At 47.9% G+C, this 27,276-nt stretch overlaps 2 protein-coding genes across 6 annotated transcripts in view; one reads left to right on the forward strand and one right to left on the reverse strand.

Moving 5' to 3' along the window:
- Positions 1 to 26: 26 nt before the first annotated feature.
- The window catches only part of OGG1 (8-oxoguanine DNA glycosylase), a 45,249-nt gene continuing 17,999 nt past the window's right edge, over positions 27 to 27,276 (forward strand). Inside the window, exons 1-8 of one of the 4 annotated variants that reach the window (XR_006298391.1) lie at positions 27 to 853; positions 1,323 to 1,570; positions 2,124 to 2,303; positions 3,986 to 4,167; positions 5,406 to 5,556; positions 14,745 to 14,932; positions 15,382 to 15,472; positions 25,857 to 25,950. Coding sequence is in view for 3 of the 4 variants with exons in the window: in XM_043588084.1 (XP_043444019.1) it covers positions 747 to 853; positions 1,323 to 1,570; positions 2,124 to 2,303; positions 3,986 to 4,167; positions 5,406 to 5,556; positions 5,697 to 5,746; positions 6,006 to 6,092 (1,005 nt within the window). In the remaining variant the exon portion in view is untranslated. Of the gene's footprint in view, positions 854 to 1,322; positions 1,571 to 2,123; positions 2,312 to 3,985; positions 4,168 to 5,405; positions 5,557 to 5,696; positions 5,747 to 5,983; positions 6,937 to 14,744; positions 14,933 to 15,381; positions 15,473 to 25,856; positions 25,951 to 27,276 lie in introns of those variants that run through there. The other 3 variants (XM_043588085.1, XM_043588084.1, XM_043588086.1) reach the window with 3 other exon arrangements.
- Positions 6,266 to 17,723, reverse strand: CAMK1 (calcium/calmodulin dependent protein kinase I). Of its 2 annotated transcripts, none has more exons than XM_043588079.1 (12): positions 17,163 to 17,723; positions 15,012 to 15,126; positions 13,120 to 13,251; positions 11,312 to 11,386; positions 11,088 to 11,226; positions 10,117 to 10,318; positions 9,947 to 10,022; positions 9,163 to 9,275; positions 8,535 to 8,613; positions 8,351 to 8,438; positions 6,647 to 6,764; positions 6,266 to 6,543 (listed from the first exon to the last, which is right to left on the reverse strand). In XM_043588079.1, the coding sequence occupies exons 2-12, from the start codon at positions 15,092 to 15,094 to the stop codon at positions 6,461 to 6,463; spliced, it is 1,188 nt and encodes a 395-aa protein (XP_043444014.1). In that variant the 5' UTR covers positions 15,095 to 15,126; positions 17,163 to 17,723; the 3' UTR covers positions 6,266 to 6,460. The 2 variants fall into 2 exon arrangements, with proteins under 2 accessions (XP_043444014.1, XP_043444015.1); XM_043588080.1 differs by having other exon boundaries at positions 10,117 to 10,243; positions 17,163 to 17,718.

The following is a 27,276-nucleotide window of genomic DNA, read 5'->3' on the forward strand; positions in this document are numbered from 1 at the left end:
TATCTGACTGGAGAGGTTCAGTGGAGAAAGGCTCTCTGGGGGTGGTGGGGGACAGGATTTGGCTCTGCGGACGAGCAAGCCATGAGGAACCCCAGGGTTCCGAGGAGATCTGGCAGTGCGGATTGGGGCCTGAGGGCGCATTCTGCGACCGGTCGGCGGGGCGCGGGGATCGGATACCCTTGCGTGCCCAGTGCAGATAACCCCAAAGGCAAGGCCGAGAGCGGGCAGCGAGCCCAGCGCGCGCCAACCGCTGCGGCCTCTCGGAGAGACCCGCCCATCCGCCGTCACACCCTATTCTCATTGGTGCCTCTTCTGCGCGGATTGGCTACCTCCGGATCCAATAAGCCAGGCTTGCATCCTACTTCCGGTGAGAGCCAAGTCGGCTCCCTGGAGAAGCCGGAAGAGTGCGTTTGCGCGCGCTTGCCGAAGTCGCGGCAGCTCTGAGCGCAGTGGTGCGCGCCAGGAGGCGTGGCCGGGAGAGCATTCATAACGGGAAAGGTCAGGAGGGTTGGTGCCCTGGTGGACTGTAAGGGGCGGGGCCTGCAGGGAGTGGAGGAATTAAATGAAATTGGGCGGGCCTTCAATAAACCTTTAGAGGCTAGGGCTTAGTGGGCAAGGCCTTAAAGAGTGCTGACTGTGTGGTCACGGTCTTTTGGCGATGAGTGGAGCTGGTACTGAGTAGGCGGGGCCATTATGGGGCGGAGCCTGGCGTGGAATTGTTAGCTGGGTCCTTTTTGCTCTGGAGCATGAGACATCGTACTCTAGCCTCTTTCCCGGCCCTGTGGGCCTCCATCCCCTGTCCACGCTCGGAACTGCGCCTGGACCTGGTTCTGGCTTCCGGACAGTCCTTCCGGTGAGTGACCCTGATTCTTGGCCCCTCAACACTGCAGTTCTGGAATGTAAAGGAATTTTGGGGGTGATGGAAGAAACCTCAGGGTGCAGAAGAGGAAGCAGACGCGGGTGGTGAGCCTGTTTATCTCCTTTCTAAGGTGGAGGTAAAAAGCCAGTGCAATGCGGGTGCCTGGGCGCTGCGCTGACAGCGTGGAGCCTGCTTGGGATTCTCTTTCCCCCCTCTCTGCCCCTTGCCCGCGTAAGTGCAAGCGCGCGCGCACACACACACACGCACACACACACTCGCTCTCAAAATAAAAAAAACTTTAACAAAAGAAACCAAAAAAAGGCCAGTGCCGTGTTGTGAGAATCAAACGACTTTGCATTTCCTAAGTCAGTGTTGTGTATGGAGCTGTTGTAGGATGGGAGGGCCCCAAAGGGTGCAAGAAGGAAAACTGAGTACCAGAGTTGCTGTGTGCCTGGGGGCTCAGGTGGAGGGAGCAAAACCCTGCGCACTGGACTGGCGTGCTGGGGAACCAAGTGTGGACACTGACCCAGACTGAGGAGCAGATCTACTGTACTGTGTACCGAGGGGACAAGGGTTGGGTTGGCAGGCCCACACCAGAAGAGCTAAAGACTGTGCACCAGTACTTCCAGCTGGATGTCAGCCTGGCTCAACTATATCACCACTGGAGTTCCGTGGACCCCCACTTTCAAGAGGTGGCTCACAAATTCCAAGGTGAGTACAAGGATTGGGACAGGGGTTGGAGTTCTTGTAATTTGGTTAAATTATGCAGTTTCACCATCTGTAAAATGGGGATTATAATCCACCTCATAAGATTTTATGAGGATTGAAGGAGCTAATACGTGTAAAGTTTTGCTTAGAATAGTGCCTGACACATAGTAATTATTATTACTATTATTGTTTTGCTGATTACCATAGTGTGGTGACAGGATATTGAGCCAAATCCTGGCTGTGTGACCTGGGACAGGTGACCTCATTCATTCTGTAAATATTTGCAGAGCATCTGCTATGTGAACAAAACGGACACAAATCCCCATGGACACAAATCCCCACGCTCGTTGTGTTTACACTGTGGCTTCTTTATCCCTGGAATGTAAAGATAACCCCGACCTATGAGGAATGAGCTCTCTGGTGTTGTTTTCTCTATCAACGCTTTCCCTCATTCCCCTAGATCCTCCTAGATCTTCAGTGCCTAGGATCTGAGGGTGGGAAGAGGCCACTCCTGACACCAGGTCTGTATCCTACCGCCTACCTTTCTGGTCTCCAGGTGTTCGACTTCTGCAACAGGACCCCGTCGAGTGCCTTTTCTCCTTCATCTGTTCCTCCAACAACAACATTGCTCGCATAACTGGCATGGTAGAACGCCTCTGCCAGGCTTTCGGACCTCAGCTCATCCAGCTGGATGATGTCACCTACCATGGCTTCCCCAGCCTGCAGGCCCTGGCTGGTGAGTAGGTGGGTCCCTGCGCTCAGACCCTCCAATAGCTTTCAGGGTCTGTTCGTTCTCCCCTGGTCCCCATCTCCCATCTCAAAGCTTCCTGCCTTCCCAAACACCCTCCTCATCCAGAACCATCTTGCCTGGTCTGATCAGCCCTGCTTCATCCTCCCTGTCTGTCCTTGAAATGTCAGCACCTCACTAGCCTGTGCTTTTTACCCCATAGGTTCACTGCTTCATAAAAAATTTAAAAAACACATAGTATACAGTAGTATGGGGTTAAGACCACTCTTCTGGAGAATACCTACATCTGAATTCTTTTGGCATTTGACATCTACCTATATGACCTGGAGCACATTATTTAATCACTCTGTGTTTCAGTTTCTTCATCTGTGGAATGGGAGAATAATGGCACTTACCTATCAGAGTTGCCACAAGGGTTAAGTAAAGAAATACACATGCTGCACATAGTGCAGTATTTGACATACAGGAAGTATGCAGAAAATTAAAGTTGCTAACTCTACAGTGAACCCAACAATTTTGCATCCAAGAACATATATGTTCTTTATACCAGCCTTGTGAGGGAAGTATTTTACAGAAGCAAATATATCAGTTGGTAGATGTGAGAATAAACCTAGAAGAAGTGCTTAAGGACTGCATAGCAAGGAGACAGGATACCTAGAGAAAAGAGAATGTTTTTGGTGCTTAGAAACCCAGTATTGGGGGGAAAAAAAGAAACCCAGTGTTGGGTCTCAGCTCCCAGCTTAGTAGTCATAAGACCGAAAGAATTCATTTACCTATTGAAGCTTCTCTTGTTTGTAGGATGGGAATAACAGTTTCTATCCAGAAGGGTTTGAGTGGTGAGTAAAGCAGTCGTGAGGCAGGGTGCTCTAATAGGCTAAGAGCACAGGCATTGGTTTCTCAGACCTGGGTACAAGATCCCATCTCCACCATGTCCTTTTTTGAACAAGTTATTAACCTCTTCTAAGTTCTTATTTTCTCCATCTGTAAAATTGGGAAAATAGCCATACTGTTGTCCGGTTCCTTGAGAAAAGCATGATAATGTACCTAAAGTACTTTGCCCATGCATAATACCCAGCACTTGATAATAGAAGCTGTTATTGTTATTATGACCATTATTTTTTTTTTAATTTTTTTTTTCAACGTTTATTTATTTTTGGGACAGAGAGAGACAGAGCATGAACAGGGGAGGGGCAGAGAGAGAGGGAGACACAGAATCGGAAACAGGCTCCAGGCTCTGAGCCATCAGCCCAGAGCCTGACGCGGGGCTCGAACTCACGGACCGCGAGATCGTGACCTGGCTGAAGTCGGACGCTTAACCGACTGCGCCACCCAGGCGCCCCATGACCATTATTTTAGATCATGGGTGTAAATGCACTTTGGGAAGGATAACTGGGGAGTTCCTCCAGGGCAGCAAGTCCTTCTTAGTCCCTGCTCCAGTGACCAACACTGGGTAGTAGGTGCTCAGAAAATATTTGCAGAGGAGCAAACTCAGGCTTTAACCCTTTCTTTTGAATATGCAAGTGTCCTGGGGTCTCACAGAGGGTGATGAGGTGGGAGAGAGGTTCTTAGGGAAAGCATTCCTGTAGGGGGTAGAGGCCTCACACACTAGCCTAAAGACAGGAAAGATTTGAGGATCCCTGACCCCTGCTTTCTTCCCCATTCACCCACAGGGCCAGAGGTAGAAGCTCAGCTCAGGAAGCTGGGCCTGGGGTATCGTGCCCGCTACGTGAATGCCAGTGCCCGAGCCATCCTAGAAGAACAGGGCGGGTTGCCCTGGCTGCAGCAGCTGCACAAGGCCCCCTACGAGGAGGCCCACAAGGCCCTCTGCACCTTGCCTGGGGTGGGCACCAAGGTAATGTCCCAGGGGGACAGGAGCTACCCTCACCATCCACGCAGAGAGTAGCAGAGAAGGAGACAAGGCAGGCCTGAGAGCTGGGTACATGCTTGGCTTCTGGAGGCAGGGCAAAAAGGAGAAAGGATCCAAGCAGATGTTTTATTAGAAAAAATGCAAAGTGCAGAAAGAGTATAAAGGATATTGTCCCAGGGCACCTGGCTGGCTCAGTCAGAAGAGCATGCAACTCTTGATCTGAGGGTCATGAATTCAAGCCCCACACTGGGTATAGAGATTACTTTTTAAAATAAATAAATAAATAGACTTTTTAAAAAAATGACATTGTCCCTTGAGTGCATTTTTTAGAAAGGCCATTTGTTCCAATGCACATATACACTGCTCTATGTATGCAGAATTTTCCAGAAGGAATCATTGGAAGCTTAAGAGTGGTTACATTTGGGAAGACAAATCAGAAGATGTTTCTCCTTTTCATGTTGTTTTTATCTTGAAATTTTACGTACTTCTAAATCTTTTTGTTTAATATCAACAAGGTTAGCTAGCAGTAAGATGATTGGGAATTTGGCATTTATTGTTTTCTTCTTTATACTTCCCTATAGTTTAAAAAATAGAGTTTTGTTTAAAAAACTTTTTTTTTTTAAGTTTTTTTAAAGAACCTCAACCTAACATTAAATCTTGGTTATGCCTCTTCCTAGCCATGTAACCTTGGCCAAGTCACTTCATCTTTCGGAATCTCACTTTTTTGTCTGCAGAATAGATGTAGTAACTGCCTTCTTCCCAGGTTATGATGAGGACCTGGCCTACATAGATGTTTACACAGTGGCACTCGCATCATACCTATTTTAAAAAAAATTTTTTAATGTTTACTTATTTTTGAGAGAGAGAGAGAGACAGACAGACAGACAGAGCATCAGCTGGGAAGGGGCAGAGAGAGAGGGAGACAGAATCCGAAGCAGGCTCCAGGTTCTGAACTGTCAGCACAGAGCCCAATATGGGTTTCAGACTCATGAACCGTGAGATCATGACCTGAGACAAGTAGGACTCTCAACCAACTGAGCCATCCAGGCACCCCTCATCATATCTATTTTTAAAATTATTAAAAGAGAGTGTGTATTGATTGAAAATATAAAATAATAGTAACCTCAGAGTGGAGGAGGAAGCAGCCAACTTTGGGACTAGAAATAGGATGCTGGTTGGATCCTGTCTTTCCTCCTCTGTGGCTCACTCTTTGTCTCTTAAAGGTAGCTGACTGCATCTGCTTGATGGCCCTAGACAAGCCCCAGGCCGTGCCCGTGGATATCCACATGTGGCAGATTGCCCAGCGTGACTACAGCTGGCACCCCACCATGTCCCAGGCCAAGGGTCCAAGCCCCCAGGCTAATAAGGAACTGGGTAAGGAAAGAGTGGGATGCTGGGGCTAGCAGCGGGCTGAGGTGGTAGAAACTTTTCATACCTCTCTGTAAAATCCCACTCCTGTGGATAGGGAATAAGTAGGAAGGCCAATTAATTTCACCTTTTCACTTCTGGCATAGGAAACTTTTTCCGGAGCCTGTGGGGACCTTATGCTGGCTGGGCCCAAGCAGTAAGTGTTCTGAGGCTCCCTCTCCTCCTCCAGCCCAGACCCCATAAGACTCCTCCCCCTGTCCTGACCCAGTAGACCCTTCCACCACCACCATTTCAGGTGACCCTACTGGACTCTTTACCCACCCCAGTCCTGACTCTAGTGGATGTTCCTCGCCCTGGCCCTGCTGCCTGTATACCTCTCCACACTGCCACTGGCCCCATCAGTCCTGACCCCGTGTACCCTGACCCCATGCAGTGTCCTTCCCCACTGTCCCCAGGTGCTGTTCAGTGCTGACCTGCGCCAACTCCACCGAGCTCAGGAGCCACCAGCAAAGCGCAGGAGATCTACAGGCCTTGAAGGCTAGGTGGGGGGCACTGGACAAAGGGATACCCCAAATACCTTTCCCCACCTCTCTTCCCCATCCAGTCTCATGTTGGGGAGAGGGCTTCTTGCAGCTACCTCAGGGGCCAGGTACCCTCACATTAAGTAGTTTGCACAACATTGTGGGGTGGAGGTTATCTGGTGAGACAGAGCTACTATGTTTTTATCTCTTCCCTTTATTACAAGAAAGAACAATAAAATAGAAACATTTGTATGGAAAATGCAGTGGAAGAGTGATAGGGAAAGGGGTGGGAAGGCAGTGAGGCTGGGTAACTCCAATTCAGGGAGGGAAGGGGAGCAGGCTGCCCCAACCCCTCCCACACAAAGGATCTGGACCCTGGATCTGGGGCCCTAGAGCTGGGGGGGCAGAGTAGGGGACATTTCTGAGCCCGGCTCCACACAGCCATCTCGACAGCAGCAGCCAGACGCTGGCCCTACATGGGGAGAGAGAACAAGATTGGTCGTAGGAGCAGACCCTCCACTCCAGCCTGTATGTCTCTTCCCACCCATGCCCTTCCACAGAGCACTGGTCCTCACCCCCAGCTGCTGGTGTCAGCAGCTCCCCATGGCTCGCCGTTGGTCCCTGCCCCTCCTGGCTGGTGCCCAGCTGTAGCTTTCTCATATGCCGCACCACGGCCGTGGCATTGAAGGCTTGCTGTGGGGAGAAGGGGAAGAAGGGACTTTTGAGAGCTGGAGATCATGGGACAGGGTCTGGCAGTGAGATTCATGGGGTGGTTTTGTCATTTTCATTCAGGTGTTATTGGTTGATCCCCTAAAACTCCCTGAAACCTCTACAAGGCTTTATTAAATTACATTCAGCCACATTATGTATTTACACAGATAACATGCATATATATATGTGTGTGTGTGTGTGTGTGTGTGTGTAATGTGTATACATGAACAAGTATATACAACCCTTTATGTATAAATTCATATTCACATCATAGCAAGCACTTAAAATAGCAGTATGTGTCAGGCACTGTTCTAAGCACCTTATTTGGCAATTCATTTAATCTTCACAAAGGTTTTTGAGGTGGATACTATTAGCGTCACCATTGCCAGAGGAGAAAACTGAGGCACAGACAGGTTAAATAACTTACCCCAGTATGTGTATCATTCTCTATTTAACATATCTACGAAGGTGTCCCACACATCCTTCATATTCACCATGTCCAAAACCATAGTCATCCACCCCAAGACAGTTGTGTGCCCCTGGGATCCCCATCTCAGTAACAGTACCGCCATTCACCTTTTCCCCAACCAAAATCTTGGGCCAGCCTTTGACATCTCCTCTCTCTGCCAACATCTCTTCTACCATCACTTCTTGTCAGTTCTACCTCCTAAAGGACTCCTGAGCCATCCACTGTTCTCTGGTCCAAGCCCTCACTGTCTCCTGCCCACATCTCTGCCACAGCCTTCTAAGGGGTCTCCCAGCCTTGACTCCATACCTCTCTCTGCATCCTGAGAGCCCTTTCCAGAGGGCAGGTTACTGCTAAAAATCCTGGGTCTCCTCAGTGTCCTCAGGACCAAGTTAGTTCTCCACTGTGGCACTCAAGGCCTCTACTTCCATCTCCAGTCTGGGCTCTTGCCCCACAGCCCCTCCATTCCATCCAGACTTACTACTTGCACTTCCCTGAATGGACATACTCACTCTCTTGCCCCTGGACTTCTGCATACTGGTCCTCTCTGCCTCAGACATTGTTCTGTTGTACCTGGCTAATTCCTACTCAGCTGTCAGGTCTGACAGGTCTATCAGGCCATCATATGTCCCTTCCAGGACCCCATAGGTTGGAGTAGATGTCTCTTTAAGAATTATAGTGTTCCAGGGTGGTGCAGTTGGTTAAGCATCCAGTTCTTGATTTCAGCTCAGGTCAAGATCTCATGGCTCATGGGATCTTGCCCCGAATCAGTCTCCACACTGAGCATGGAGGCTGCTTGGGATTCTCTCTCCTCCCTCTCTCTGCCCTTCTCCCACTCGCAGTCTCTCTCTCTCTCTCTCTCTAAATAAATAAACAAACAAACAGTAAAAAAGAATTATACTGTTCTTGGCAGTCAGGGACTCACTGGGATAGAGTGTCAGGGAGTGTTGAATGAATGAATGAATGAATGAATGAAGTTCTTGTAAGTGTCCCTGAGCAGTTACTGTGACATGGTGCTAGATGCTGTGTGAGCTGAGGCCTGGAGAGAGGTGGGGAGGACGTCTGGGGAGGCTGGGACCCAGGACTAGGGACATGGGCTCACCTTCCACTTGCTCTTGGCAAAGTTCTTCTTGATCTGTTCGCTCACCGACTGGTGAATATTCTTATCTAGAGCCGTATCTCCTGCAATCCTAGGATAGGGGTGTGTGGAGGGTTGTCTATGAAGGCAAAGACAGGTTTGGGGGCCCCAGACCCCACCCCAGCCTGCAGCTTATTGGAGCTCTCACCACGGGTGCTGCAAGGCCTGCTCACAGGTGAACCTCTTTTCTGGATCCTTCTCCATCAAGTGCCGGATGAAGTCTTTGGCTGAATCCCCAAGAAAACAGCAAAGAGAAATAGCATGATGGTACCTGTGGATACCCCCAACACAAAACCCACCCCCTTGGGTCTGGCCTGGCATCCAAGCAAGACAAGAGGCCAGATCTGTGTATGTACCGCCCGACCCCACCTGTACTCTTAGTCTCTAAGCTCCCCCCACCTACCCCAGCCTTCCAGTTCTCTCCTTTTTCCCTTAAAAAAAACTTGTTCTTAAAAAAGATTCTGCTCAGTATATTCACACTGATGTGTAAGTGACCAATAATGGCTTCACAGTTTTGCCTCCTAGTAAGAGGTACAAAAGAACATATGAAAACTTCTATGGTGGTATTTCAGGCATAATGAAGTCATTGGGTGTGGTATTTTCAAAAATACTAGTTTTGAAGACTGAACGAATGCCTACAAGTTTCTCAGCCTGGGGCCAGGCAGAGGGAAGCACCTGGGGTGCTTGGTGTCTGGTCTCAAAGACAGCTCTTAGTTTGGGGCTGGGGAGTCTGACCAGAGGTAGGGCCCAGGGGAAGATGGCAAAGCATCAAATACCAGAGTCAGAGATGTCGTCCCAGTAAGGAGAGTCAAATTCGTACTCGGCCTTCAAAATCTGTTCAAAGAGTTTGGCATCATTCTCGTCATAGAAGGGGGGATAACCGCAGAGCCTGGGCAGGGAGAAACTCCTCCTCATTTCCACTTTCAGTGTACCCATTGGCTCCAATATGGAGCTTTGAGGTAGTCTCAAGAGTCAGGCAACACCCACAGGAAGCAGTTCCCCCTTTTACAAAGGGGAAATCTGCCCCTCTGTGCCTTGTTCACTCCTGTCCAGCTACACTGGCCTGTTTCTTAATTTGCTACCGTCTTTCCTTCCTCAGGGCCTTGCATTTGCTGTTCCCTCTGCCCCCACACTTCGAATGTCTTCCCCCACACCTCAAATGTCTGTCTCCCTCACTTCATCCAGGAGATAGCCTAAGAAATGCCTTTTTTCCTGACCTCCTTACCTAAAATGGCATCCATCCCCATCTCCCTAACCCTGCTTGATTTTTCTTCATAGTATTTTACTACCTGACATTTTATAGATTTACTTGTTTATTGTCTGTCTACTGTACTAGAATTTTTGCTCTCTCAGGGCAGGCACTTTGTTTTCTTCTCTTAAATCCCCAGTACTTAGCACAGTGCCAGAAACAAAGTATGTGTTGAATGGAATAATATTAGTCATTAATAGGTAGGTATACACTTGGATGGCAGGAAGAAATAGCAGAGAGGAGAAAGAGGGCAAAGTAGGGGAGAGGAGAATGCTAGAGCCACATGCCCCAATGGCCAAGACCCTACTCACAGAATGTAGGCAATGACCCCAATGGACCAGCAATCCACTGCCTTGCTGTAGGGCTTCTGGGCCAGGACCTCAGGAGCTATGGAAGGAAGGAGACATGGTGGTGACAGATCTCTGCCCTGCAGCTTCTGATTTCTCCCCTATCCATGGCCCCCGCCCAGGGTGCTCCATACCCACATATCCTGGGGTCCCGCAAGCTGTGGAGAGCACACTGCCAGGGTCCTCCATCTTGGAGAGGCCAAAGTCAGAAATCATGATCTTGGAGTCTTCATCCAGGCTGTAGTACAGCAGATTCTCTGGCTTGGAAGGTGGAGGGGAAGGAAGAGGTAGAGATGGCCAGAGGCTGGCAGAACCTTCTGCTTCTCCAAGCACCACCTCAAAGACATCACCCCAAAAGCCACTATGGCTTCACAGCTGCCATCTTGGTTGGAGGCACAAGAAACTCAAGGAAGTTCTCAAGGAAGTTAAAAGTAAAAGACAAGGGCCAGAAAAGACAGGGGACTTGGGAATGTGAGTGGGAGTTTTCCATAAGCCAGATTTGTATTGTGAGGCCCTAAAGAATTTTCAAGCACCTACTTTGTGCCAGATCTTGTGCTAGTGCTTGATTTCATCCTTACCACATCCCTATCAGGCCAGTCAGCCTAATCCCAATTTACAGGTCAGAAAACGGATGCCTTGAGAGGCAAAGGGACTTGCCTGAGAACCTATAGTTAGGGAGTAGCAGGGACAGAATTCAAGTCCAGATCTGTCTCACCCCAGCGCTCTTCTAGACTGGAGGAGATGTACTACAAAATGTGAACCCCATCATAGTCTCTGAGGTGTAGGGTTTCACAGGGGCTTCTGGCTTCCTTCTTTATGTTTTGCTGTCCCATCCAAAAGTTTTCTACAAAGAGCAAAGTGGGACTTTTATTATCAAAAAAAGGCCAAGGCACTATTTGGATAAAATAGCAGCACCATTCACCTGGGTGTCCATTTGAGCGTCCAAACCGGAACGGGAGGAGGCAGTTTAGGGTTTACAGGGTGCATTTTGCAGATGGGAAGCCGAGGCTCAGGGATGGGGTAAGAGTTGCCCCAGATCACACAATGAGGGGTATGTGGAGGCTGCACTCGGCACCCCAGCTCACCACACACCCTTGCACCCCACCTTGAGATCTCGGTGTACGATGCCCAGGTCGTGCAGGTACTTGACGGCGTCCAGCACCTGGAAGATGAGGCGGCTGGCATCCCGCTCCGTGTAGAAGCCTTTCTCCACAATGCGGTCAAACAGTTCTCCACCGGACACCCTGCAGCCGAGGACAGGGCAGTCTGGCCAGAGAAGCTAGGGAGGGGCGGGGGGGAGAGATGTGAGCAAGGGGTGAGGCCACTCACAGCTGCATGATGAGGTAGAGGTGGCCCCCACTCTCATAGATGTCATCCAGGGCTACAATGTTGGGGTGCTTGATCCTGAAAGGAGAAATGAGGTGGTTCAGAGCTGAGGATAGCTCAGCCACTTTCCTACACTCACCTTGAAGAACCACCACTGTAGACCTAGGCAGGACAAACCAGGGTTCTGGGTCCCAAAAGGAAAAGCTGATTCACCATGATTTATTATGATGTAATGGAAGGTAGGAGAGCACAGAGAGATAAACACTGGGCTCTGGCATCAGACACACCTCGGTCTAACCTGCCTCCACTATGTGCTATTTGGGGACAAATCTTTTTACCTCACAACACTGATCAATATATGATTTTAACATGTTTCTGGGTGCCTGGGTGGTTCAGCCGGTTAAACAAGTGATTCTTTGTTTTTATTTATTTTGAGAGAGAGAGAGAGAGTGTGCACATGCGGGGGAGGGGGTGGAAAGAGAGGGAGAGAGAGGAGAGAAAGAATTCCACGCAGGCTCTGTGCTGACAGCACAGACTCACACTCGTGAACCATGAGATCATGACCTGAGCTGAGATCAAGAGTCAGAAGCTTGGAGTGGCTCAGTTGGTCAAGCGTCCAACTTCGGCTCAGAGCCTGGAGCCTGCTTCAGGTTCTGTATCTCCCTCTCTCTCTGCCCCTCCCCTGCTCATACTCTGTCTCTCAAAAATAAATAAACGTTTAAAAAAAAGTCAGAAGCTTAACTGACTTAGGCACCCCAAGCATCTGACTCTTGATCTCAGCTCAGGCCTTGGGTCTCAGGGTTTTGAGTTCAAGCCCCACATTGGGCTCCACACTGGGCATGGAGCCTACCTTAAAAAAAATAATAATAATAATAATTAATTAATTAATTAAAAAATAAAAGAAAAAGAAAAAGTGTCTGTGTTTATAAGTTTATCAGCCTCCCCCACCAGAATGCCAGCTCCAGGAGACCAGGGGCTTTATGTTACCATTGTTCCTCCCACACCGGGTGTAGAGTAAGTGCTCACTTATTCATTGAATATTAAGCCTGTTTCCTTATCTATAATATGAAGCCAGTGACAGTACTTCCCTCAAAGAGTTGGAGTGAGGATCACGTGAGAAAATGCAGGTAAGAATCTTGGCACAATGTCTGGCACACAGTGAATGCTCAATAAATGAACCGATGATGGTGACTGAGCTTGACAGGGGCCATGGCTCTGCCACAAAGTTGCTTTGTGACCTTGGGCAAATCCCTTACCCTCTCTGGACCTCAGGCCCCCTCCTACACCCAATAGTGGAAATGACCAGTTAATCCCTGACCAGGGTGGTTGGAAAACTCAGGCGAGAGGATAGAAGTGAAGGTTCTCCATAAGCTTTCCAGTGAGGGCAGCAGGTTACACACAAGTATAAGCAAATCATAGACAGTTGGTTATTGATTTAGTCAGGGGGCTGTGAGACAGGTATTTTTGAACTTCCTGAGTGGCTTTAATGTGTACGGGGAATTGAGGTAGGTCTTCAGTAACACCAGTTGAGATGTGATGGTCCAAGCTACATTCAAGGATTGACTTTTAGATCTGAATGAACAAGTTAAGCCACTATAAACAAGCAGTGGCATTAGCTGTTGCAGCAGACACCTGAAATAAAGGGACCTCTAAAGTGCTCCACAATCCTACCAAGTGGAGATTATTACCCCATTTTATAAATGAGCAATTTGAGGCTCATAGGTTAAATGATTTGCCCAAAGCAGAGGTAGAAGAGAATAGGAGGAGTCAAGGCAGGGTCAACCCACACAGAGACAGTGTGGTCCACGCACTTATGCAGGACAGCGATCTCGTTCTCCATGCTGCCCTCCTTGCCCTCCAGAGCCTTCTTGGCAATGCATTTGATGGCCACCAGCTTGTGAGTTCTTTTATCTTCTGCCAGGATTACCTCTGAGAAGGCCCCCCTGCAAAGAAAGGGGATTCATGAGGTGAGGAACTGGAACCTTAGCTTCCCTTCAGCCCTTCCTTCATACCCCTATGGGTATCATGACCACCTGTGGACCATGAAGATGAGATGAGCCTCCCTACATCACTCTTCCAACCCCTGGTCCCTGAGGTGGTCACGTGACCCGCGGCTGGCCAATCAGAATAGTCTATCCTTGGCGACAGTAATTGGGTCACGTGATGCAAGCCAGGTTACTGGCACTTTGAGAATAAGGTGCTCTTTTTCCTTCCAAGCTGATAAGATGCAACCCTGGAGCTTTTGGTGGTTATCTTTGCCACCACTTGAGGAGGGCCTGCTTGAGAATGAAGGCAACACAAATGAAATCAGAGCTAAGAAATTTCCCGGTGACAAAGATAATTTCCTGATAACATCATGTGAGCCCCTGGATCCAGCCATGCCTGAAGTTTATGCCCTGGGCATTTTGATCCATGCAAAATTGATTCATTTCTTTTTCTGCTACAATTTCAGTCATGGTTTACTTAACACCTTTTATAAATTTGAAGAACCATCAGCATCACCTGGGGACTTTTTAGAAGTGCAGAATCTCAGGCCTTAACCTCAGACTTACTAAATCAGAATCTGTATTTTTAACAAGCTCCTCAGATGATCTGTATGCTCACTGATTGTTGAGAAGCAATATTTTACAAGTTAGTTAGAAAAGAACAAACTCATGTACTAAAGTTCACTGATGAAGGAAGATTTCCTAGCATCTTCTTTCTAGGACTATTTGTGTTGCCTGGGATAAGAAGTCTAAGTCAAAGAAAAGCATCTCTCATGGCAAAATCTCAATCATCAGAATAACTAGTGACTGTGATAGCCTCAATGCTGGTTTCTAGTCATGTCCCTCTCCAATTTACCCTCCATGCTTTGGCCAGAGTGACTATCCTGAATTGCAAACCCATCAAAATATCTTAAATGTTTTCCTATGGTCCATGAGATAAAGTCTAGCCCCCATAGCTTGGCTTTCAAGGTCTTACATGACCTGTTCTCTCTTCTCAGAGAGAAGCATCTTCCACTCTTCCCCTAGCCTCTGATTACAACTCTATCATTCTTCACCTCTTTCCACACATAACATGCTTCTCAGCCTTTGCTTAGGCTCTTCCTTCTGGCTGGAATGCCCTTCTCCCTCTCTGATAAGTGCACTTCTACTCATCCTTCAGTCCCTAGCTCTAGGCAGTAGCTACCACTCTGAGCTCTACAAAGTCCTCATTCCTGACTTTAACAGGAACACATCATATACCCTGTTGTCATTTTCCCTGGGTGTACTTCCATCACATGTTTAGGATCAACTTGAGGGGAAAAGATCAGGTTTGAGTTATTTTTGGATTCCCACCACTGAGAACAGAGCCATGCCCAGCTTCGTTTCCTAAACCTAGGCCAAAATCCCCAGCTCTTGGCCAAACATTGGAAAGACTGGCTCCTTCATTCTCCCCTACTTTGTTCTCTTCACAGGAACCCAGAGCTGCAGCCAAGAGCAGCCTCTGTTCCACCCACTGTCAGCCAGAAGTGAAAAGATGAGCCAGACTGGGCCATGGCAAGGCCGCTGCAGGGCCTGGACTATAGCAAACAGGAAGCAGTGATAAACTGACCAGAGGAAGTACCACCCTGGATGCAGTCGCCCTAGCCAGCCAGGCCCAAGAGTAAGGACCTTTCCAACCCCACACCCCTGCTCACAAACAGCCTCCCCCTCCACCCCCGCTTGCCTGCCCTGAGACTCACGTTCCCAGAACATCACGGAAGTCGTAAATGTCCCTAATGTCCTCCACCTGCTTCCAGCTGGGGCCGTCCACTGCCCCCGGCATGGCCCACTGCCCCCTGGCCACAGCCAGGGCTCCTGAGAAGGGAAATGAAGGGAAAAGACTCAGTAGGGCCCAGCCTTCTATGTTGGGACTTAGGGAATTGAGGCCCCATTCAGTCATTCAGCCTGCATATATTCATTCCTTGATTCATTCATTTGACAAAGTTATTCAGCAAACTCACTCACTCACTAGTCTTTTGTTCACCCAACAAATCCTCATGCCTAAAGGAAAATCCTTCAAGGTGGCAGCAGAATTCTTTTTTCAACAAAGTCATTTGTTCATTTATTCAGCTCCAGGTTTCTCCCTCTCCAAATCAAAGCACTCAGGAGGACGCTGACCTCCAGGAGAACAGCAGAGAAGACCCCAGAGCAGCTTGTACAAGTAAGTGCACAGCCCTGGAGGGTTCCCCCTGTCTCCAGAACCAGGAATGTCCCAGCCCCACCCTGGGAATTGCTGGGGTGTCTCCTCTCCTTCCTCTTTCTTCTTCCACCCAGTCTCTCGGAAATCAGGTTTCCGGCAGCCTGGGCTTCCAGCAATATCTCAGCCACGTTTTTAAATAGCTCCTTCTGCACTGTTACCATGGCAACAGCAGCCACAGCTGGAGCTCCCCAGGCCACCTATTATACCCACTCTCCCTTCTGGCTCCCTGTTTGGGTCCCAGAAGCCTGAGAAATGGTCCTACCCAGTCTGTCCCCTCCTGGCTTCTTCTGACCCTGCTCCAGCCTGTACCTTTCTTCAGAGACCTCTGTCAGCAGGGAGTTCTCTCCCCATTTATCAGATGGAGAATAGGGAGACTGAGGTTGGATACAGATATGGACTGGGTCCAAAGTTGCCCAAATGATGACTGGCTGGGGCCCAGTTAAGCTTGCTGAGTGCCAAGGACTTTGACAGGGCCACTCTCAGCTTGTCCTTCCAATATGCAGCCAGACTGGAGCCCATTCAGACCCAGTATGCTCTGTGACCTCAAGGAGGGCACTTCCTGTTTCCCCTGTGGGAGAATGAAAGGAAGGTGTCCTGACTAGAGTCCCTGGTGTGAGACCCCACTCCTTGGATAGGACCTTGTTTCCAGGGGGTCCTAGCCACCCATCCCAGGGGCAGAAACTTCTAGGAAAGGAGATATGATGGTAGGCTCTAGAAACACAGTTTTAAAGCCCACTTGGAGGCCTGGCAAATACATCCCTTCTAGTTACACACATATCTCTGCACCTGGACACACCACACCAAGCTCCACCCACAATACCTGCCCCAGATTCAGTACATTCCATCCCCAGATACCCCAACACCTGATCATACATGTGTACCCAGGCATCAGCACACATGTCCAAAGATACACTCCCCCTGACATCCTCACATCCCAACATCCCTCCCACAGATCCCTCTTACACCCCAAAAACACACATCTGCACACACTCAGACCACATCTCTCTCTCTCTCTCTCTCTCTCACACACACACACATTCCTCACCTATGTACCAGACATCCCAGATACACTCATACCCTTCATCCTGTTTCTATACACCCTAAAAGCTCCTATGTTCCAAACTGAACCCCAACTCCTTACATACCTAACTTCAAACATCCTCAATACACATATAGCCTCCACTCTTACCACCCTTGAGCCAGATGCTAGCATGCACAACACCTAGACACACATTTGCAACAAAAACAGATTCCCAGATATCCCCACCCATAAGGATACCCTTACACTGTAGCTCCGTATCTGATGCACACGCCTGTGCTAAGACATTAGCACACCCCAACACGGCCCCACATATTTATAGCTCCAATGCCCAGTCCTTCCACATTCAGACCCATCTGAACGCAGGCGCACCCACACGCACACCCTTCCCACCTTCCGACATTACCCACTCAGTTCCCCACCGGCCGCCTGGCACCTGCGGGGCCTGGGGGCAGAGGTAGGAGAGAAAGGCCCTGCCCTGCCCTGCCCATCCAGAGTCTAGCCCCCTTAGGCACCTATCCCATCCCTGAGGGAGAGGATCCAGCGGCTGGTGGGTCCAGCCGCCCCTCCTCGGATCCCAGGAGCACAGGCGGGTTGGTCCCCGGGCTGTACCTGCGGCTGCCCCGCCGCGGGGCTGGCTGGAAGGCCCGAAGTGGCTGCCGCTGAGCTCTGGCTGCCGGCTGCTGTCTGCCGCCGCTCCGCGCCTGGCCCGCCCGCTCCCTCGCTGAGGCTCGGCTCGGGCTCTGCTGGCTCCCTCCGCCCGCCTGCGGCTCTGATGTCAGTGGAGGAGGAGCCTGCGGCGGAGGGACGAGGGACTGGGAGGCACAGCTGCGCTCCCGGGCTGGGGAAGGGGCGCGGCGGTTGGAGGGGAAGCGCCTAGTTCAGGTCAGCTCCTCTTCTGGACTTTTCCCTCCCTTCCTCTCCGTAGGGCCCCCATTTCACAGAGGGGACAACTGAGGTCCAGAGAGATGAAGGGTTCAAAATCAGCAGTTGGTCAGAGGCAAAATTAAATTCGAATCCAGGTCTGTGTGATGCCAGAGTCTGGCCAGTTCCACCCTGTCGCCTTGTGGAGTTTCAGACTAGTCCTGGAAGCTCCCTTGGGAATCTTGGGTTCTGTCTCCCCTTTCTTCTCACCGTCCCCTTTCCCCCAGTGCCCAGAAGGGAATCAGGCCCTCAAAAGGGCTCAGGAGACTGACGCGGGTTGGGGGGTGGGGGGTGGGGGTGGTGATGGAGGGCGTAGAGAAAGGGGAAAGCAAGAGTAAACAGTGAAGAGAATGGAGACAGTCGTAGGGTGGGGTCCCCAGCTGACAGGCAGAAAAACAGATCCGAAGTCCCTTCCTTCGGGAGGCTGAGCTGAAGTTCCAGTCCCCTGCACCTGCCCCTCAAAATAGGTGTGGTGCCCTGAGGGCTTGGGACTGGGAGGGGGAAGGGAGGAGAGGGAGTTGAATCAGGATCCCTGAGGAAGCAAGCCAGAGACCAAAGCGCCACGTGACTGGCTGGGTTCCTGGGGTTGATGGCTAGGCGCCAGGTTGGGGGGGTGGGGGGGAGCACAAACTGCTCCTGGGACGTCGGCAGGGGGCCAAGGGACCTGACCAAGGTCCTCTTGCGCAAGGCTTTCCTTGGGAAGAAATTTGGTGCAGGGTGAGCGAGGCAGCAACTCAAAGGAAGTGTGGGTGGGGCTGGACTGGGGCCAGTCAGAGGAGGCACATGCTTCGACCCCCACTCTTCCTCCATCACCTCCCACCGCCCCAAACTTGGGCATTTTCCAGCAGGACTTGGGGAGAGGACGATTCTGACCCCAACTCAATTTCAGCTGGCTTTTACTTCTCTTTTCCCTGGACTAGATCAGGGGTGGTTGATGTATTATGCCCATTTTTGCCCATTTTACAGATGAGAGAGGATGATGGCTGAGGTTCGTAGAAAGGCTTTAAAGACTGATTTATCTGGGGGTGCCTGGGTGTCTCAGTCCATTAAGTGTCTGACTCTTGATTTCTGCTCAGATCATGATCTCAAGGTTCATGGGATCAATCAATCCCCAATCAGTTGGGATTCTTTCTCTCTCTCTCTATGCCTCTCTCTCTCTCTCTCTCTCTCTCTCTCAAAATAAATAAACATTAAAGAAAAAAAGGGACTGACTTATCTGAGTCACATTTCACCTCTCTGAGCCTCAATTTTTCCATTTGGAATATGGGAATATGTGACCAACTGAGAATTCTATGAGATAATAAATGTGAAATGCTTGGAATACCATAGGGGTTCAGATATGAGAGCTAGACTTAGTGTAAACTGAGGCTCAGAGAAGGGACCTGATTGTCCAGGGGCAGGGGACACAGGTCAGTTTCCCTGTCCTGAATCTCAGTATCTCAGACTTCCTAGTTCATGGGAAAACATATCTCCTACCCAGGGCTGAGGCCCTACTCTCCCCTAGACCACCAATACACCCATTGATCTAGAATTATTTCACTACAAATTCCTGTTTATCTCATTGACAACATTTCTGCGGTGATAAGGTGGCCTCTGTCCTTTCGAGGACTTGTACACCTTTTATGCTCTGTTTTACACGTTGCCTGCTTTTGAGCATGTCTGAGGGCACTTACACTTTCCTTTTTTAACAAATACATTCTCTGTCTTTTTAAAAAAATATTTCTACTAAGCAAATAATTACATAAGATACTAAAAACACACAAAGACCATCCTTGTCACTGATCAGATTCTTTCACTTGCTAAGTAGCAGAATCCTAACCTAAGCCAGCTTCACCAAAGAGGGACCTGTGGCTCACAATAGCTGACTGCAAGATTGAGGGAAAAACAACATGGATCAGGGTCTTGGAGACTGGAACTGGAGACACAGGGCTCATAGCATTTGCTTTCTTTTTTTTATTATTATTATATTTTTTAACGTTTATTTATTTTTGAGACAGAGAGAGACAGAGCATGAACGGGGGAGGGTCAGAGAGAGAGGGAGACACAGAATCTGAAACGGGCTCCAGGCTCTGAGCTGTCAGCATAGAGCCCGACGCGGGGCTCAAACTCATAGACCGTGTGATCATGACCTGAGCCGAAGTCGGACGCTTAACTGGCTGAGCCACCCAGGCACCCCAGCATTTGCTTTCTTGTATCTCTCCTTGTCTCAATTTCTCTGCACGTTGGCTTCCCTTCCTCTGCAGAGTGAGCTCTGCCTGGCAGGAAATGTGGTGTGAGGTAGTCTCAGCTTTCCAATGCAACCCAGCAGGAAAGCTCGACCCAGTTTTCATATATCAGTCTCAGGGAAGGACTCTGATGAATTCTGCTAGAGTAACATGCCTACCCCTTGGCCCCAGACAAACTATTGCCAGGGAAATGAAGTGCTGTATTGGGTAAATGTACTGTCATGGGCAGCCACACCAGAGTCAAGGGGTGAAGAGGTGTGTCTTGCCAAAAGGAAATAAAGATGCTGGGCAGGCATGAATAACACATCTATCCCAGCCCTGCTCCCATCAATCAGAAATAACTAGTATTGGTATTTTTTGGTACCTATTCCTCCAGACTTTTGGGGATGCATGTATTTACATACACATTTCCTCCTACAGTCCCAACCCCCAATGAGCATATCTCATGGTACTAAAACAAAAAGTCAAGGACAGTCAAATAGATGAAGGAAAAAAGGAAAAAATCCTCTTCTCTCCTTTGTTATTAAAAAAAGATGACCAAACAGCTCAGACACGTCCCTCAGTTCTCGCACACAGAAAATAAGCCATTGGAGGGGTGAAAGGTTTTCTAAGATTAGAGAGAATGGAAGAATTCCTATGGAAAAGATGGACAAGGTTATGTGCAAAACAGAAAAACATTCTTTTTTTTTTAAAGAGTGTTTTCTTTTTTTTAATGTTTATTTACTTATTTTGAGAGAGAGAGTGAACACAAGCATGTGAGCGGGGAAAGGGAAGAGAGAGAATCCCAAGCAATCTCCGTGCATCAGCACAGAACCAAATGCGGGGCTCTGTCAACGAACTGTGAGATCATAATCTGAGCCGAAATCAAGAGCCAGAGGCTTAACCAACCGAGTTACACAGGCGCCCCCCCAAAAAACATTCTTTAACTTCTATTGCTGGAAACAAACAAACAAAACCTTACCCTACTCCAAAATCATACCCAGCATTAAAAGGCAAACTTCAGACTGAGGAAATGTTTTATAGACAATGGGTTAATATTTTCTATTACGTGAAGAACACTGAACATTGATAACAAACAGACCCAATAACTGGTCAGTGGAGACAGATAAAACACAATAAACATGGGGCATTTTCTACCTCACAAGTAATCAAAGCAGTGCAAACTAAAAGGCCATTAATAGCCTTTCAATTCTGAAGTTTAAAAAACTAGTGACACTGAAATTGTCAGTGTGAGCAATGGATACTTCTGTATTTCTGGTGGGAAAATGACTTGCTAAAATCTTTCGGAAAGCCGTTTGGCAATGTGCATCAAAGGCTTCAGTAACGTCCAGGCCTTTTGACCCAGGCATTTCTCTTCTGGGAATTAATTTCAGGGAAATAGTCCTAAATTAGGACAAAGCTATATGCTCCAAGATACTTGAAGAAATATTTTCCAACAGCAAAATTTAGAAGAAATCACCAAGAACGGAACAGTTAAAAAACATAAGGTATGCCTATGGGATGTAATATTTCACAGTTCTTAAATCGATGGTAATGCAACCTACTTAATAAAAGGACAGAGGCACCTGGCTGGCTTGGTCAGCAGAGAATGCACCTCTTGATCTTACAGTTGTGAGTTCAACCCCTACGTTGGGCATGGAGCCTACTTAAAAAAATAAAATAAAAGGATGAAAATACTTGTAATGTTAAACAGGTATGCAGTTTGGGAACTTCAGTGTAAAATGCAAAATGTATGTTATTCATAGCAGAGTGGAGAGGAACACCATAAATGTTAACAATGGTCAAAAAATCATCTGATTTTGTTTTGTTTCTTTTACTTCTCTCTACATGTCTGTATTCTCCAAACTTTGTTGAGTAATATTAACTTTATTTTTTTTTAAGTTTATTTATTTTGAGGGGGGGAGGGGAAGAGAGAGAGAGAGAGAGAGAGAGAGAGAGAAAGAGAGAGAGAATCTCAAGCAGGCTCCATGCTGCCAGTGTGGGGGCTCAAACTCATAAACTGTGAGATAATGACCCGAAATCAAAAGTCAGACACTCAACCGACTGAGACACCCAGGTGCCCTGAGTAATATTAACTTTATAATTAAAAAGTCACTTTTTAAAAAAAGTATGCCAGGAGACGGTTGGTATGTACCAACTTGGTGGTCAAATTTTAAAATTTTATTAAAAAAATAACAAACAGGTGCCTAGGTGGCTCCGTCAGTTAAGTGTCTGACTCTTGATTTTGGCTCAGGTCATGATCTCATGGTTTGTGGGATCGAGTCCCATGTAGGGGTCTGCACTGTCAGTGCAGAGCCTGTTTGGGATTCTCTTTCTCCCTCTCTCTCTGTCCCTCCCCCACGTGCACGCCCTCTCTTTCAAAAATAAATAAATAAAAATTTTAAGAAAAGATAAAAAATAACATAGAAATAGAGAAGATTTAAATGTCACATCCATCAACATTTTTCTCTCCTACTATTGAAACAGTGATGGCACATTAATAAAAGTTTGGGGTCAGACAGACCAGGGTTCAAACTCTGTAACCCTTACCAGCTGTGGGATCTTGGACAAATCATTTCATGGCTCTGAGCCTCAGTTTCTGCATCTATAACATGGCATAATCATACTGATAAGCATACCTACTTTGTAGGGTTATTTTGAGAATGAGACAGAAAGTGACTTTCAGCCACTAGGCTAGTTCCCTCATTGTCACTTGGATCCCCAGTTTGTACCTGGTGCATAATAGGTGTAAGAAATGAGACAGAGAGGTTTTTTTTTTTTTTTCTCCTTTTATAGCTATCAACTGCCCTGGGACAGCTGCTTTTAATATTATTTTTCCTTCCATCCTTGAAGCCCCACATGTTCCATTCAGGCTCCAAATTTGGGATTTCCTTTCTGCCCTCATGGTGCCCATCCCTATTTTCTCATGCAGTCAGGAGCAGCCCATCTCAGCAGGCTCAGAGGTCCCTCTAATGTTTACCAGATCTGACTGCTTTGTCTTGGTTAACACAGGCATATTCTGGGGCAATGATTCTTGTGCTTTTCTTTGATAATCAACCTATGATTTTTTAAGTTTACTTATTTATCTTGAGAGAGAGTTGGGTGGAGGGACAGAGAGAGAGAGGGAGAGAGAACGAGAATCCCAAACAGGCTCTGCACCACCAGTGCAGATCCTGATTTGGGGTTCAAACTCACAAACCGAAAGATCATCACCTAAGCCAAAGTTGGATGCTTAACCAACTGAGCTACCCAGGCACCCCTCAATGTATAATTTTGTGTGCGGTCCAGAGAGGGACACTTAAAATAGGGCCCTAGAGTCTACAAAACTGGCTTACAAAACTGGTTCCCCACCAGCTATCTGATCTGGCTCTTCCCCTTTCTGTTTCCTAGTTTTCTTATCTGTAAAACAGGGTAATGGTCTTACCTGCTCTGATGTAGAATCATTGAGAAGAGCAAATATGAGAAGTCACATATCTTGCAAAAGTATCCTCCCAGAGCTGTCTTGTAACAATATGGCCTGAGCTTTCATCAAAGGTTGTGATAAGAAATCACCATGTGAAACTCAATCTCCATTGTTGTCAAATTTATAGAGAATATTATCAGTATATGACTCCAGTGGAGAAGTTTCCTCAGCATGAGAAATTATTGGATTTTTCTGTCAGGAAAATTGGAAGGTGCCCTTTCCTCTGATATCAAAGGAAGAGACTGATTCATCTTATCGCCGTTTTTGTCTTGGCTGCCAGGAAGCTTAGAGCTAAATCTGATGCTTTTTTTTTTTTTTTTAATTTTTTTTTTTTAACGTTCATTTATTTTTGAGACAGAGAGAGACAGAGCATGAACGGGGGAGGGTCAGAGAGAGAGAGGGAGACACAGAATCCGAAACAGGCTCCAGGCTCCGAGCTGTCAGCACAGAGCCTGACGCGGGGCTCGAACTCACGGACTGCGAGATCATGACCTGAGCTGAAGTCGGACGCTCAACCGACTGAGTCACCCAGGCGCCCCTAAATCTGATGCTTAATGACAGCAGTTCCATTAAAACTGATGGGCTTAATTTTATATTTGTATTTCATGAAACTCATTGTACACATCCTCAATCATAAGTTTTCTTAAATTCTTTTGAGAAGAAGGAAGGAAGGAAGGAAGGGAAAAAAGAAAGCAAGGAGGGGTGCCTGGGTGGCTCAGCAGGTTAAGCGTCAACTCTTGGTTTCTGCTCAGGTTATGATCTCATGGTTCATGGGTTCGAGGCCTATGTCAGGCTCTTCACTGACAGTGAGGGGCCTGCTTGGGGTTCTCTCTCTCCATCTCTCTGCCCCTCCCCCATTCATGCACATGCCCGCTGTCTCTGTCTCTCTCAAAATACACAAACTTTAAAAAGAAAGGGAGAAAAAAAGGGAAGGAGTCAGGTATAGTTTTTTTTTTTTCCAGAGAGAGAGAGAGAGTGTGTGTGTGTACGCGCGCGCGCACAGGGCGCACCACTTGTCCAAGGAGGGGGAAGGGCAGAGGGAGAGGAAACAAAAGAATCTTAAGCAGGCTCCACACCCAGCGAGGAACTCAACCCAGGGCTAGACACAGGACTTGATCTCATGACCCTGAGAGCTGAAATCAAGAGATAGATGTTTAACCGACTGATCCACCCAGGTGCCCCAAGGTATACTTTGAAAAGCATACTTGGCCCACTGTAGCAGCTAAAATATAAGTTTGATTTCTCTAATAGACACGGAGAATAGTTGTGACTTAAATAAAATGGAAGTGTATAGCAATCTGGCCATAAGTAGTCATACCAGGCTGGTATGACTCAAGGTAGGAGGGATCCTGGCTTCTTCTTATCTTGCTGCTCCAGAGTTCCCATGGTGTTGTCTTTGACCACATGTTTCTTTTAAAAAAAAAATTTTTTTTAATGTTTTTATTTATTTTTGAGACAGAGAGACAGAGCATGAGCAGGGGAGGGGCAGAGAGAGACGGAGACAGAATCTGAAACAGGCTCCAGGCTGTCAGCACAGAGCCTGATGCGGGCCTCGAACTCACAAATCGCGAGATCATGACCTGAGCCAAAGTCAGACGCTTAACCAACTGAGCCACCTAGGCGCCCCTGACCACATGTTTCAAGATGGCTTGCCACCAAGTCTCATCCCAGCCAGGGACAAATGGGAACATGGGGGGCACATGCCTTGGGACTCATGACCTCATAGTTACACACGTCTCTTCCATTCACATCCTATTGGCCAAAATTTAAATCACATGATCATATCTAACTTCAAGAGAAGCTGGGATATTTAGTCTTTGAGGTGCTATGTCCCACTAAAAATCAGGAATCCTATTAACTATAGAATAGATTTTGAAGGATATCTACCAGCTTCTGTGGCATCCACCATCTCGGATGTATTTTTTGCACATGATTACACTCCAGCCTGCCCTAATTTCACTCTCACCCCCTCTAATCAGTCGGGCTTCCATGCTGCTCTCAAAGTGCTTTCCAATTCAGAGTGCTATTATGGCACTCCCCTGCTCACACACCAACCCTGAATCCCTAGTACCTAGAAAAGTCATTCTCAAACTTTAACATGCATCAGGAATCACCTCGAGAGTATGTTAAAAGAGATGTCTGAAGCCCCCGGCAGAGCTTCTGATTCAGTGGGTCTAGGACCTGAGAATTTGCATCTTTAGTAAGTTCCCAGGTGATGCTGATGCTGCTGGCTCAAGGACCACACTTTTGTTTTTTTAAAGATTTCATTTATAAGTAATCTGTACTCCCAATGTGGGGCTCGAACTCACAACCCCTAGAGCAAGAGTCGCATGCTTTACCGACTGACCCAGCTAGGTGCCCCCGGGACCACACTTTGAGAACCACTGAACTTGAGACTAAATCCCGTGCCCCTTAACCTGCTATTCACAGCCAGCCTGTTCTCAACCTACTTTCCAGCTTCATTTCTTATCCTTCCCTTCCCCCTCCACACACCCAAGGCTCCAGTCACAGTGCAGTTCTCACCTCTCTCTAAGCGGGCCAGCTGTTCACACCTTTGTGCCTTGCTGTTCCTTTTGTCTGCAATGTCTTCTGCCTGGCAACTTCCTTTCCACATCCTCTCTGAATCCTTTCCTGACCCTCTAAACTGTTGTTAAGTCATTCTGTGCCCTAGGTCCCTGCAGACTTTGTACATTCTTCTATTATTGTTCTTCACAGAGCTCTCAGCCATGGCAACAAGGTCACTGAGTGAGGAAACAGGAGTATGAATGAGGAAAGGGAGGCAAGTAGATGGAGTGAATGAACAAAGGAGGTGAGTGAAAAGAAGAGATGATGAGTTAATACATGAAAAGGTGAGTTATGGTCCATTTGTGTTTGGTTGTCTCCATTAAGTCTTGAGCTCTGGAGCAGAAAGGGAAATTACTCCCTGACCACATTAGTACAAAGTTACAGCCGTCACTTCTTAGGAAGATTTAACTGGGTCCCAGTATCCATCAAGCCAATCCCCCAGTGTTCAGGAGCTGGCAGGGGCTGGGGACTCACACTGGGTCATTTCCTGACATCAGGGCTTAACCTCCATTCAATCCTCCCTATTCTCATGCACGCTGGTGTTTCCAAAAGTCAGTTATAAGACATTTGGGACTGTGGAGAAACAATGATGGTGGATGCCTTTCAGGGCCAAGATACAAAAGGCTTTTTCACCAGACAAGTGATAAGGTGTCAGGGTTGTTTCAAATTAAATAGTAGGTTTGAGGTGCTAGAACTACTCTCTCCCCCGCCATGGGGAACCCAGCTTCCTCCAACCCCCATAAAGGAAGTCTCCTTTGGCTCCAGCAGACACGGATGTGGCCATTAGAAGGGACTCCCTGGCCCACTGTGGTTGTCAACTCCGCGATGGTGCTGAGCATTTCCTGCACCACAGCTGTATAGTTTCAGAAGGCATTGCACCTCTTTGAGCTTCATTGTCCTCCTCTGCAGGGTGGAAATAGTTCTATTCACCTTGTAGGTGTGTGGTGAGCATCAAAACATGCCAGTAGAGGGCCCAGTGCAGTACTAGGCAGATAGTAGGTGTGCGACAGAGAATAGTGTTCTCGCAACTGATCCTTCAAAGTCTTTTCCCTAATGAACCAGGCCCAGTCAGAATTCTGGGGTTCTTCCTCCTATTTATAATACCTGCCTTCCTCTCTCACAACTTTACCCAATTTGGGGATCTGTCATCCTACCTCCTCCATAAAATGGTCTCTGCTCCTGGAACTCTTTACCAGTGATGCTTCTCTGGGGAGGTCTGGCTTAATGAACATGGAAGTGAATGGTTAAGCAGGGGATCTGCAAGCTGCACAGGTTGTGCAGTGCCCAAACCTAGGAGTATCATTCATATCGGCCATAAGGGAGTGGGGCCCCAGTGAGTTCTATAATGAAGAGTCTGTGTCTCCAAGTCAAATGGACTTGAGTTTGAATCTTGCCTCAACGATGATTTATTAATTGCTGATCACCTAGGCTTGTTTTCCTCATCTGTGAACGGGAAGTTATTAGTACCCACCATGTAGGGTAGCTGAGATTTGTAACTTAACAAGTTTAGAACAGTGCCTGGTACAGAGCTAACATTTACTGAGTACTTAATTTTATCGCTAATTCACTA

The sequence above is a fragment of the Prionailurus bengalensis genome, chromosome A2 (genome assembly GCF_016509475.1).
Source record: "Prionailurus bengalensis isolate Pbe53 chromosome A2, Fcat_Pben_1.1_paternal_pri, whole genome shotgun sequence".
NCBI classification, from domain to species: Eukaryota; Metazoa; Chordata; class Mammalia; order Carnivora; family Felidae; genus Prionailurus; species Prionailurus bengalensis.

What these genes read in the sequence shown, in the direction of transcription:
- CAMK1 (XM_043588079.1), bottom strand. Translation starts at nt 15,094, where the DNA reads ATGCCGGGGGCAGTGGACGGCCCCAGCTGGAAGCAGGTGGAGGACATT. An exon ending in TTCCGTGATGTTCTGGGAAC is followed by an intron (nt 13,252 to 15,011) that starts GTGAGTCTCAGG and finishes CTTTCTTTGCAG; the next exon opens with GGGGGCCTTCTCAGAGGTAA. An exon ending in GAGATCGCTGTCCTGCATAA is followed by an intron (nt 11,387 to 13,119) that starts GTGCGTGGACCA and finishes TTCTCCTTTCAG; the next exon opens with GATCAAGCACCCCAACATTG.